Source organism: Coffea eugenioides, unplaced genomic scaffold, assembly GCF_003713205.1.
Source record: "Coffea eugenioides isolate CCC68of unplaced genomic scaffold, Ceug_1.0 ScVebR1_1475;HRSCAF=2329, whole genome shotgun sequence".
NCBI lineage: Eukaryota > Viridiplantae > Streptophyta > Magnoliopsida > Gentianales > Rubiaceae > Coffea > Coffea eugenioides.
The window spans coordinates 1-14,030 of NW_020861880.1; the positions used below are offsets into that span (position 1 = coordinate 1).

At 34.8% G+C, this 14,030-nt stretch overlaps 2 protein-coding genes across 2 annotated transcripts; both read left to right on the forward strand.

Annotated features, from left to right (window-relative positions):
- Positions 1-127: 127 nt before the first annotated feature.
- LOC113755421 (DNA repair protein RAD5B-like) lies at positions 128-1,215 on the forward strand (the record flags this gene model as incomplete). The annotated part of the gene is made up of 5 exons (XM_027299428.1): positions 128-238; positions 346-351; positions 476-682; positions 873-1,025; positions 1,153-1,215. Coding segments are annotated over 5 exons (540 nt in total), but the record flags the coding sequence as incomplete, so codon positions are not given.
- Positions 1,216-9,511: 8,296 nt separating this feature from the next.
- Positions 9,512-13,810, forward strand: LOC113755422 (disease resistance protein At4g27190-like). Its single transcript, XM_027299429.1, has 4 exons — positions 9,512-11,643; positions 11,760-12,384; positions 12,777-13,601; positions 13,736-13,810. Exons 1-4 carry the CDS (start codon positions 9,512-9,514, stop codon positions 13,808-13,810), a joined length of 3,657 nt encoding a protein of 1,218 aa, XP_027155230.1.
- The last annotated feature ends 220 nt before the right edge of the window (positions 13,811-14,030 follow it).

A 14,030-nucleotide genomic window follows, 5' to 3' on the forward strand; every position in this document is an offset into this window, starting at 1 on the left:
CCGCAATATATGTTAACATTTTCTCTTGGGAAGCTATGGGGCAAGTTTCTCTTGCTACTGTTACTGACTGTCCATTTGAGTATCAATGTTAATTATTATATATTCTAAGCTGTATAATATTCTGCAGATCTTGGCAGATGCAATGGGGCTTGGGAAAACTGTGATGACTATTGCTCTGATTCTTGCAAGGCAAGGCAGAGATACCCTGAGGATCAAGAATCGATTACCAAAAGTGAGGGTGATACAGAGTACATCAAGAAAAAGAAAAAGGAATCTGATCTCAAACCTTTTAGAAAAGTGAAAGGTGTCACCCTCATTATTTGTCCTATTGTGTTGCTTGGCTAGTGGAAGGTGAGTCCGTATAATATATTTGATTCAGCCAGAATAACAAAGTTTTCTGAGTTTGTATGCATTCTGAATAGGTTTAGCTACATTGTTCTGAAACTGCATTACTGTTTTTCTGATCGTATGTTAGTTAATGGATAGGCACAAGGATATACTGTCATCTTCTCTGAATAAGAATTTACTGAATGAACAGGATAAACTTGAAACACACTCAAAGCCAGATAGTATCTCCATTTCTGTCTTTATTGGTGGAGATCGGAGCAGTGACCCTAGAGTGATTGCTGAACCTGACATGATCTTGACCACATACGGTGTCTTAACGGCTGCTTGTACGAATGTAAGCTAGCTATTTCCCTTTTTTGTTACTTTCCACCACTAAAATCCATTTACTTGCAGCTTATACGAATGAAAAGCTGGCCATTTCCATTTTTTTAGTTTCCACCACTTAAATCCAATTGCTAATGCTGCTTGTTCTTTTCCCCTGTTGAAACATTTTTAATGATTACTATTTTATATGTTCAACACAGGATGGGGAGAATAGCATTTTCTACAGAGTTGACTGGTACAGAGTGGTTTTGGATGAAGCTCGTACCATCAAGTCCTCTAAAACTCTAGGTGCCCAGGCTGCCTTCAAATTGTCATCCTATTGCAGGTGGTGTCTTACTGGTACCCCTCTCCAGGTATGGCAGCAGCAAAGAATTCTGGCATTAGTTGAACAAGTGCCCGAGTAATGTTTTTCCTGATTGTTATTAAACCACTGGCTATTGTCTAGCATGTATCAATTAAGGTCATTATCAATTGCTGCAGAACAAGTTGGAAGACCTTTATAACCTACTTTGCTTCTTGCATGTTGAACCATGGTGTAACTAGGCTTGGTGAGCTCTTTTTTTTTTTTTTCGACAATTTTATGGCTGATGCTCGAGATGATTTAAAAACAAGCAGTTACTATTCAGTTTTTGCGTTACATTTCCTAGAAAAATTGTTCAAAGAGTTAAAGATGGCCAAATCTTTTTTTTTTTGTTTATTATTATTTTTTTAATCAACATTATAATGCAAATGAGCTTGTTCCCTCGCTCTTCCCATTTGCTGAAATTTGTTTACTGCTTGTTATAGGTGGCAAAAACTAATTCAGAAGCCATATGAGAGTGGTGATTATAGAGGGATAATGCTGATCAAGGCTATTTGGAGGCCACTAAAGCTCTACTATTTACAGACAGAAGTAATTATCATTTCTTTTTATGTAATAACTGTTTCCTTCTATTTCTTCAACAGCTTATAGTACTTTCTTTTTTAATCTCCACCAAAATGTAGATTTAACTCAACATCTCATGACTACTCTACAGGGAAATATGGTTATCTGTTACATCAAGCCTTCTCCTCCTAGATTTAGACTAATCAGATATGTAGCTCATGAAATAATCACTACCTATGGATGAAGCTCTCAATATTGACAACCTCAACAACCTCAATCTTAACAACTGACAATCTACTTTTTGTGTTATTTTTACTTGTACCTTTGCTACACCGACAATCTACAATCTACTTATTGTCTGTTTTTAGTCATAACTTTACTACATCAAAAGCCTATTATGTCCTTTATTATACTTTTCGATTTCATTTATTTCTATTTTATACATTCTTATTAGCTTATTGAGCAAAATTAGGCATGCCAGTCTTTGAATTCTACACCGCGCATGTGCGCGGTGTACACCTCCTAGTGTCAATTAAAGTGATTCAAACTCGTTTACGGTTCTTTTGATCAATTGATCTTTAAATTTAAAGTTTAAATTTGACAATTAATGGTTCTCAAATCGTACATTCTTCACCATCTTTTGTATGGTGTACACACATGCACATACTGTCTATATATATAATATATGCATGTATTTATGTATGTAAATACACACACACATATATGCTTATTTGTATATGTGTATGTATGTCTATATATATATATACATCTACACATAGTTAAATACATACATACATACATAAACATAAATTTGTTGAGGGTTTGACATCACAAAGCACATTCACTGGTTGTGCTCGGGTAGCTTGGTATTAAAGTCTTATTCGGACTGTTTGAGTTTCTGGGAAGTGATAAGAAGCCCCCTATACCTGCTAGTTATGACGGTCTCTCAAAAGATGAAGAAGACTGCGATAATTTTGATAGGAGAAGAAATTGATAAATATAAGATTTATTTCTATTATTAGAAAAAGTTTAATTCTATTACAAGAATGAAATGCAGGAAAGAAATATAGAAAATCTTCTAATAGGTACTCAAATGATATTTTAACATCTCCATATATCATCTTGGAGCTCTTTATGACTGATTAATGTTCTAGGTTTCATATATCAAAATATTGAAATTGTAAAAAGGATTTAAAATGAACAAGCAAGGGATAAATAAGGACGGATGCCTGCGAATCATTAAATTTTCAAATCTTGGTAAATTACTTAATTTAAACATTACATAAATTACTTGATTTAAACATTACTTTGATACAAAATGATGTTTCATCTAAATACTGTTTAAGAAAAGGTTAGTCATAACATCAGGTAACCCATAATTTTATCCAAAAGCTACAATTATAGTTCATTAGTGGTATTAACAATGTTGCAGAGACAATGAAAATTTATAATTTCTTGAGATTATTGTGTAAAATTGAAATAAAGCTCTATTAATTCTCACAAATGTTAACTCCATCTATTTTTCCTTCATTTTGTGATTGACTCATTAGTGTTATGCTCGTCAATAAAACAGTCACTTCTTTTACAATTAGTTGGATAAAAGACTTATGAAAGTATTATGGTATAAGAGATGTTTGAAGGGTAAAGTACACCATATGTCACTAAGGCGGCAAATGAATCGATCCACTCGCAAGCAGCTCGAGTCCAAGTTCGGTCAACATCGAGTTTGAATCGACTTCGAGCTGACCAAATCAAATTCGAATTCAAAAATAATCAACTCGTTAGCTCATGAGTCAGCTTGATTATATATATATATATAGATATATTTTAATTTTTTTATTTTAATAGTAAAATTACATATATATTTCTAATATTTTATTATTTATTAAGAACAATTATTATTTTATTTATTTTCAAAAATAAAATAATTATTTTTTATAAGGTCGAACTTTACATTTTGAGTTTGTTGACCTCGAATTCGAGTTCGAATTTCATAAAACTAAGTTGAGTCTCGGTTCGATTAGGTCAAGACTCGACTCAACTCGACTCGATTCGTTTGTACCCCTATATGTCACCACATTTTTTTTTAAATCTCGTCTAATCCATTATAATTTTTTTTCATGCCAATTAACCGATCAAATTCCTAAAAAGCTCTATTTTGACCAATCCATTAATAAATCGGTTAAACGAGATGGAACTTGCGGTCAAGTCCCACACTTTTCTATTATTTTGTATTTTTAACCCCAGCTTCTGGTAGTTTTACAATATAGCCCTATGTAATCTAATTTTAATGTAGTCTACATGTAGCATCCCATGAGGTGCAGCATATTCCATTTGGGTTAATCCATTTTTTAGACGGAGACCAAAATGAAGCAGTTTAAGAGTTCAATCGACTATTTGACAAGGAAAAAAAAACTATAGTTGGCCAGATAAGATTTTGAAAAAGTTTCATAACTTTTAGTTCACCTTACCCAAATTTAATATACAAAGTATTATGATTGAAATAGAAGAAATTGTTCTTATTTTTTGAACGAATATTTCTTTATCACGTGCTTCTTCGATTGCAATAAGTATTTCTTCTTTGACCACCCTTTCAAATGCAACTTATATGTATAGAATAACAATAGTAGTAATAATAATATTGATACTAATAATAACTAATAATAATTAATAATAGTAGGAATAATAATGGTAATAATGATAGTAATATCTATTTCCAACTGTGCAAATTGAAAGAGCGCACAAGAAATGATAAGATGAATTGATCCTAGCCAATTAGTGCTCCTTATATTAAAAAAATATAAGTATTTTAATGCATCACCTAAAAAAAAAATCTATTTCTCTAAATTTTTTTCAAGCAAATTATCAGCAAAAAGGATAGATGCAAACTCATCATAATTTGAAGTCAGAACAATAATTAGGTGGAGAAAAACAGGGAATAGTGTATTGTGTTTTGGAGATGAAATATAATTCGAAGGAACTGCAGACACTATATAAGATTGCTAAAAAAAAAAACTAACATCTAATTAATTTCTCAGCACATATCTCTTATCGTAACCTCTTGACGTATAATCTTGATACATTTTAATGGTCGTTATGTTTAAATGAAGAATGTCTAATCAAATTGATCCCTAAATTAAGGTTTTAAATGTGTGTCTGTTTGTGCGTATATGTATATACATGTGTATGGAAACATTTAAATTAGTAGGTTTCTAACAAAGCATACAATTAAACTTCATTAAGAATAGGTAAAGTTGATCAAATGAATAGTTAGTTATCTACCTCAACAGATTCATGTTCATCATACTTAAAAATCTAGTTAATCATATGGATGCATAGCATAATATAATAGCTAAAATCGACATACTTTCACTGACAGAGCTAAGAAATGTTCTTAGTGGGGGCAAAATTTATTGAACTTTTTGCTTAAAGGATAATTTCTTTTTTTTTTTTTAATCTCTTACATTTCCTTCTTTTATTAATTTTCAAGTCCAATCGTGTATACCATTTTGGGTTGATTTTCAGGTTGTCCAACAATTTCTTTTCACTTTTTACTCATCCCAATTTTATCTTATAGGGTTAACTGTAGAATGCAAGAAAAGTAGACCTATGTACAACTTACAAGATGACAAACAGTTTATATTTAACTTGCAATTCGAAAAAATTATATTGGAATTGGACACTTTATATTTTTCATGAATGTTCCTATGATTTTTTGTTTGTCTTCTTAGAAATATATACCTGTGTAGACAAACCTTTATTCTAAATAATTTTTTTCAATTAATAAAATAAAATTACCAGAATGCATGACAAAAGTAGAAACAAGAAAATAATGTAGCTTAGTTTATAAATGGTTCGAATAAAACTCACTGCAAATGGTATAGACCTTATGGTTATTAATGGTCTAACATTGCCAATGTCTTGGTGATTGCAAATAGTTGAGTTTATCAATATGATTTTGAAATTTGCACAAGTTTATACCATACTAGACAAAGGGTCATGGCGGAGGCAGGGGGCATCTACTTGATTGATGAGACATAAGACGATCTTTTGAAAAGTAAGGAAATGGTTACAAGCCATAGTTGTGGTGAGGTTTACTTCAGTTGGGCTTGTGTTTGAGTAAGATTCTAGATTGTCTTCTACAAAGAAAAATTTTACTCTTTTGATTGTTTATAATACATAAATGCAGACGTCTATATTGAGGTCGGGATGAAGATGTTAATTGCAATATAAGTACAGATTTCTATATTTAGGTCAAAATCAAGATATTTATTAATATTTTCAGAAGTTATTCAGACAACTTGTAGCCACCAGCCCAAAATTTAGATATATAAAGGATACGAAAGTTCAAAAATTTTCAATTTCTTGTAGACTGTCTTATTTCTGCATTTGATCATCTAAAATCTAAGTTTCACCGGCGCAATATTCAAAAGAAAGTTATATATGAGGAATCCCGTCATTGACTTTGTTGGTGTGAGACTTTTTATCTTATATGTCATCGCAAATATATACGATTTTTTATTGTTAGTTGATTGTTAATTAGTTACTCAAGGACATCTAAATGAAAGCAAACCTACTAACAATTTAGCTCTTTTCATAAAATTAAAGTTCAGAACAATTAGGAGATCTTTTTTTTGATGATCTTAAGCTTTAGACCAAGGAGCTTTAAAGTTCACAACAGTATTTTATGGATTTGGCCGTATAAAGTAGATGGGAGTCCTTAAACATTAGCTCGGGTACGAGATACGTAATGGACACCCGTTAAGAATGATTTCATCGATTGGTTTTTTTTTTTTTTTTTAAATAGTATAGCTAATTTTAATAAAGTGACTAAATGTAGTGAGTGGATTAAATGTGACCATGTGTTTTAGTATAATAAGTTAGGTGTAATTTAGGTGTGTTAATGAGTGTCAATTAGACACCCCTTAGAAAAATTCTTTAAACATTACCAATTGTATCTGGCATCGTTTCTGCAATATGCATGCTTAGACTAAAAGAAGAAAGATTTGAAAGGAAAGTTTTTCATAAATTTTTTTGAGAGATCAATTTTCCAGGCTTAATCTTCACATTAGGATTTCTAAGTTCGAGGGCTACAATGGTTTTACATGTAATGTCCCTTATGAAATTATTCAATTATTTCCCCGTTTCATATTAAGTCCTTCCTTTTATTTTAAATCTAAGGCTCCTAATTTTGATGTCCCGAATGATTTTTTACTTTTCTTTACTTTTCTAGTAAGAGCTCCCAAGTTATCTCAAACTTATCATTTATATGATTTCCATTAAATAAATACATGATACAAAATCATAATTTACTCGTCAAGACTTGACATTTTTCGAAGTTCATCGTGAAAGGGAAATTGAAATTGGTCCCTAAAACAAAACACTTTTTTAGTCCTTTACATATAAAATCAGCCAGAATGGTCATTCACATTTAAATTGTGAGCCAATGTGGTCCTATTGCTCGTTTTTGCTTATTTCTCCGGCTAAAAATAGCACGCCCCTCTCACATGATCATATTTTTAGGGGCAAAATTGGAAACACATTTCATTACCCGTTGAAAGTAAAAGGAATGGACAACCACCAATATACACATTTCACCTTTGGCTCTCAAAGTTTCAAGAAACCCTAAATTGCATCCCCTGCCTTCGCCTTTTATTGAACTCCCCACTCCCCCCGAACTCCACACCCCCTTGCTGGCTAGCTCCATGAAAATGGTTATGATCAACTCATAGCTAGGTCTTATACAGGTAACTACCTCAAAAGGGCCCATACAACCTCAAACGCTGTCGTTTTCGGTCTTCACCTCCCCTCCAGGCTCCATCCACCTAATTCTTGATGTACTAATCCCATTTTTTGCACTAGAAATGGAAACAGAGGTCCAGTCCAATAGTTTTACCTATATGGGGCGAAGCTTCAGCGGCCTCAGCATCCACGATGGTTCTTCCTCAGCTTTCAGCGACTGCAACAGCGACAGATCCGGCGAATTCCCCACCGCTTCTTCCCAGAGCCGACGTCTACTTATCGCTTGCGCCTCCTCCGAAAACAACAACAACAGCTCCTCTGACGAACTGATCCGCCAGCTCGTCTCCGATCTTAATTCTCCATCCCCTGAAGACCAAAAACAAGCCACCTTGGAGCTCAGACTCCTCGCCAAAAACAAACCCGAGAATCGAATTAAGATTGCCGAGGCTGGCGCCATCAGACCATCATTAGCATTACATTTCCAAGTAATGCTTGTTAATTCGGGGATGCAATTTAGGGTTTCTTGAAACTTTGAGAGCCAAAGGTGAAATGTGTAGTTTGGTGGTTGTCCATTCATTTTACTTTCAACAGGTAATGAAATGTGTTTCCGGTTTTGCCCCTAAAAATATGACCATGTGAGAGGGGCGTGCTATTTTTAGCCGGAGAAATAAGCAAAAACAAGCAATAGGACCACATTGGCTCACAATTTAAATGTGAAGGACCATTCTGGCTGATTTTATATGTAAAGGACTAAAAAAGTGTTTTTGGTAAATGTTAGGGACCAATTTGGCAAATTTCCCATCTTGAAATCAAGCGGGAAGAAAAAAGTAAATGAAGATTTGGAGACTTTTTGGCGGCTGGAGTTTAAAAATCCTCCTGTTTATTCAACTAGCCTTTTGAGATGTCATATCATATACATACAATTTTAATAGAGACTAACATATTTGAAACAAAATTAACAGGAAAAATCGCAAGGAACGTCTCTCACATTTTGTAAATTGACTTTTTTTACCCCTCACTTCTAAAAGTGTAATTTTACATTCTTTATAAATTCACATTGGTTAGGTTTGGCTCCTACATAAGCTTTCGACTAGTTTTTGGCCGGAATCCACCACATGCCTTACACGTGATCATTTTTTAGGGGCAAAATTGTCAAATCAAATTTCATATAATTTGAATTTTTTGTCTCTCACATTTTATAAAATGAATTTTTTCGTACCTCACATATCAAAAAATGAATTTTTCCATCCCTCATATTTCACAAAATGAAATTTTCACCTCTCATATATCATGTGTACGAATAGTTTCTTTTGTTTTTTAAACCCATGTATATATCTATTTGATTTCACCCAAAATAATACGAGTAGCATGTAATATATTTGTATTTGATTTCGTCTACAACTAGAATTAACTTATTCAAGTGAAATTAAATAGAGATATATTACATGCTATTTGTACTGTTCAGGTAAAATCAAATAGACATATATATAAGTTTTCAAAAATAAGAAAAGACTATCGCACAGATGATCAATGAGGGATCAAAATTTTCATTTTGCAAAATGTGAGGGATGAAAAAAATTTATTTTGTGAAATGTAAGGGACGAAAAAATTCATTTTGTGAAATATGAGGGACTATGGATCAGATTATATGAAATATGTTTGACAATTTTACCCCTAAAAAATGATCATGTGCAAGACACGTAATAGATTTCGACCAAAAATTAGTTGAACACTTAGATAAGGACCAAATTTGACCAATGTGAATTTTTAAAGGACGTAAAATTACACTTTTAAAAGTAAAGGATGAAAAAAGTTATTTTGCAAAATGTGAGGGATATTTTGAACGATTTTCCCAAATTAACATTTTCCCTTACATTTATACAATATTTTGTTAGCAGGTGAACGTACTGAAATTTTATATTTTCTTCATAACATTAGTCTCAGATGAATACAAAATAAGGTATGCATAACATTTTTCTGGTGAGAGCAATCTAAATGTTACTAATATTCTTCCCTTTATGTAACCAAAACATTTCTGTGAACTTAGTCTAATGGGCCTAGAATTTCTTTCTCTATCCTGAATCTTTACATTCTTTACTCTTTAAGTATTTAGTCTTCCCTCATTCAATTGTTACAAGGTTTATATTTATATCTCACATATTTAATTAGATCTCTATATCTCTGTTTTCTAAAAACATAACGGACATTAATTTGAACAGAAATATTGGAATAATGGCTATCAATGATTGTGCTCTTACCATTGCAGGCGCAATGGCAGAAAATTGTGTTGATCCAGTTCTGCACCAATGTCAGTATTTGTTTCGCTACAGAAGCAACGTTCTAACTCTGAGGGATGAGATAAAAAAACTTGAACTAAAGAAAGATGAAGTGCAACAATTAGTTGATGCAGCAATTAACAATGGTAAATCAATTAAACCAAATGTCATTGACTGGCTAAAACAAGTTGATGATCTAAAGAAAGAGGCAGACGCCATTTTTAGGCATATGGAAAATGTCAAGATGAATTGCCTTAATGTCAGGCTTCCAAATTTGAAGTCACATTATTTGCTAGGCCGAGATGCTGACAAAAGAAAAAATGCTGCTCAAAAACTTCTGAGCGAGGGGCAATTTGATGAAGTTGGATACACTGCTCCATTAGAGAAAATGTCTTTTAGTGAATCAACCCTACCTTTAGAGGAAGGACTAGCTACTCTGATGTCAACAAAGAAGGAAGTGATGAGAGTTCTAGAGCAGGACAAAACAAATCTTATTGTGATTTGTGGTATGGCTGGTGTTGGCAAGACTACCTTGGTGAACCAAATTGCAGACCAAGTTAAGTATGGAAAATTATTTTATAAGGTGGCCATGTTAACTATGTCTAAAAATCCAAGCATGAGAAATGCTCAAAATCGGCTTGCTGAGCAGTTAGGGGTGCAAATTCCAGCACATATTGATGGTGCCAGATTTGGACAAACAATATATAATAAACTAAGCGGGAGAGTTCTTGTTATATTGGATGAGATTTGGAAAGAAGTTGACTTCAAGAGTCTTGGGATTCCTGTTAGCGAGAAGATAAAGGTTATAGTGACATCTCAGTCCCCCTGTGTTTGCAGGAACATGGGAGCTAAAATTGTTGGGGTTAATGCCTTGCCTGAGGAAGAAGCATGTTATCTTTTTAAAGCGGTTGCGGGAATTTCTGATGATTCCGTTTTGAGTGATGTTGCAAAACAGTTTGCAGAGGAATGCAAAGGTATACCTCTCGCGCTCGTTGTTGTCGCCAGGGGATTAAGGACTAACTGTAAAACACTAAAATCCTGGGAACTGGCCCTTGGACAGCTGCAAAAATACACATTCAGAGAATTAGAAGGAGAAAAAGATTTGGTGTATTCAATAGTTGAGTGGAGCTACGACAATTTGGAAAGTGTCGAGGCTAAGTCACTGCTTTTGCTTTGCAGTTTGTTTCCAGAAGATTATAGCATTCCAGTTGAATGTTTGGTCAGGTACGGCAAAGGGCTAGAATTGTTCAACGAGAGAGACACGTTAGGTGATGTAAGATGCAGAGTAGACGTGCTTGTTAATGACCTCAGGAGTTACCATTTGTTGCTGGATGATAGTGAAAGAGAAGACCATGTAAAATTGCATGATGTCGTGCGAGAAACTTGCTTGAAAATTGCATCAAAAGGCGAGCATGTATTTTTGGTAGGGAATGCTAGAGAGGAAGAAAGGCACCAACTACCGGATTCATTTGGTCCTTACACGGCTATTTCACTAACATTAGAAGGTTCCATTAGACTATTTCCATTTGGCGAGGAATGTCCAAGGCTTAAGCTATTGCGTTTGGTATTCCAATCAGGCAAAGTGAACCTATCAAAAGATGCTTTCGAAGGAATGGAAGATCTCAGGGTCATGGAGTTAAACAATTCACACACAGAATTTTCGCTATCATGGCCAGGCCAAATGTTAACGAGCCTTCGGACATTGTGCCTGGATTATTGTGTATTGGACACTGGAACGTCATCAATGCTTGGATATATGATGCAATTGGAAATGTTGAGCTTCTTTAAATCCAGACTTCAAGGTGATCAGTTTCCAGTAGAGATTGCTCGGTTGAGTAATTTAAAGTCGTTGGATTTGAGGGTCGAGCGAAGTCAGCAGCCGTTGCCTCATGGTATCCTGTCAAGCTTGAAGAAACTAGAAGAATTGTACATGGGATCTCCTCACCATTTGCGGCTGGGGAGAGACAAAGAAGAAGAAAGAGGATGCCTTGAAGAGATCGCATCACTCTCTTGCCTTGAGTGTCTCCAAATTCATGTCTATGACCTTAACCTCCTATTTCAGTTATTGCACCAACTTCCTATTCAGAGGTTGTTAAGATTTCACATTGTAGGAGCTGATCATAAAATTAACCGGAGAGATCTTACTAGAGAGTATCAATTTCGGAACAGTTTCGAACTTATTTACTATCGGTATATAAGAGGAGGTTTGTATTTAAACAAGCATTGGATCCTATAGTTAGCAGCATTGTTAAGAGAGCAGAGAATCTCACTTTTGAGGGCGTGCCCTGCTTGAGGAATCTGGTGAGCGACTTGGATGAAGATGGATTTGTCAACCTGAGAAGGCTTAAATTAGACCATGAGGTACACCAATGCCTTATTGAATCCACCACCAATTTAGTTGCTCGACAGGTTTTCGAAAATTTGGTGTTCATGGAATTAGATCATGTGAATTTGGAAGAAATATGTCGTGGGAATCTTCCACCTCGGTGCTTCAGTCAACTTCGGGAGATGAAACTTAAGTACACAAATATTAAGCATTTGTGGAAGGGGCCAATTGAACCTCCGTCACTTTGCAGCCTCAGAATTGTTGAGCTAAGATACTGCCATCGAATTGTAACTCTCTTCTCACAATCAACGCTGAAATGTCTAGTGAAACTCCAAAAGCTAGTAGTTCATCAGTGTACAAACTTGGAAAGCATTGTCATGAGGGAAGAAAGTGTGAACGAGGAAGTGCTTGAGCTACCCCTACTCGAAACTTTAGTGATGCAAGAATCAGGCTGCTTGTGTTTTGACTCCAAACGTGAAACAGCCAGAGCTTTTCTCAACCAGGTCACTCTCTCTCTCTCTGTTTCTTTGTCTCTCTTTCTGATATACTTCCTTTGTGTCAAAGAAGTATTTGACCATAATGAGCTCACTGAAGAAGCAATTTATTTTTCCCAAAAACTGTTAATTAAATATTCAAAATTGTTTCAGTGGTCATATTCTAGTCCTTGAATGAGTTTGCCAAAAAAAAAATTTGTTTTTTATTTAATCTTTTAGCGCAAGTAAAAACCAAATGGTGATGAATGAAATTTTGACAATGACAAATTTTGATAGCAAGGATTAATGCTATGATTGATAAAAGATACCTTTCCTCCAGGTCATTGACCGGGCATACATAAACATACATACATATGTGCGAAGATTCATGTTTGTATTACATAAGTAACTAAATTTTCCAGGTTTCGCTGCCTCGCCTGGAAGGACTACAGATTAAAACTTATAGGCATCGCCCCAAAGAGTTAGTGGGAGATGGAATGCATAGCGGGTATCTTGAGAACTTGAAGTATTTGCAGATCACCGATAGCTGTATCGGATGCATTGCCAAAGCTGATGGGGTGACAATATTACAAAATCTGCAGAAACTTGTGGTTAACAGTCACGGGATGCAATTACTTTTTGAGTTTGAGGGGCTGAAAGTTCCTGTGCTAACAAAAACAGAACTCGAAATTCTTCCCAAACTGGAGTCATTGGAATTACAACAATCCTCAGGATTAACCCACATTTGGAGGAATTTTCCAAGAGGGGTTCGAGTATTCCAAAACTTAAGAAAGCTTATAGTATGGGAGTGCAAATTACTAAAGTTTTTGTTTGATCCTCCTTGTGTGGCGAATATGCTTGTGAGCCTTGAGGTGCTTGAAATTAGTGATTGCTCGGAAATGTATGGAGTTATTGGTGGGGAATTAGGAGAAGATCAGATCAGTCAGGAAGATGATGCTCAGCAACAAGATATCGTTGGAAAACATAGAGAGAGCTCTGCATTGGAAAGAAGCAACAAGCTGGAATTTGTGTTTCCCAAACTGAGCTCTTTAATTTTGATAGGCCTCCCAAATCTTTTGAGTTTCGCTGGTAGTCGCCGCGAGGAATGTGAACTCAAATTTCCCTGTCTAACACATCTGAAAATACTGCTGTGCCGGCAGTTGAAGCAATTGTGTCCAGGAAAGCTGGATGCACCAAATCTTGAGAAAGTTGAAGTGGTCGAGAATGCCATTCCTGTGGATTTAAAGGTACATTAATACATATCCCAATTCTAATTTACCATTTTAATTTTGTCCGATCACTCCACTATCCTTCAGTTTCCCTAGCTGAGAGTTGAGTATTTACGTTTTTCTTTAACTATTTTTGAGTATATATTTCACAGGATAGAAAGTTCATCTTTTTGAGGGACTCAGCGGCCTCTGATTTCTACCGAAGGAAGAGATGGGAGTTGTCGTGATGTTAAGGTGCACACTTGTCATGGGCTTGCATGCACTCTCTCCTTTTCTGTTTATTTTAGTTCGATCTCATGCATCTTTCATTTATTTATTTATTTTTTTTAGGGGCGGGGTGGGGGTGGGGAAGGCTTGGAGATTTGATTTCAATGTGCATTTATATGTATATATTTTTTGAGGTATATGAATGGATCAATGATATGCTTACATGGTAATTGAATCTGG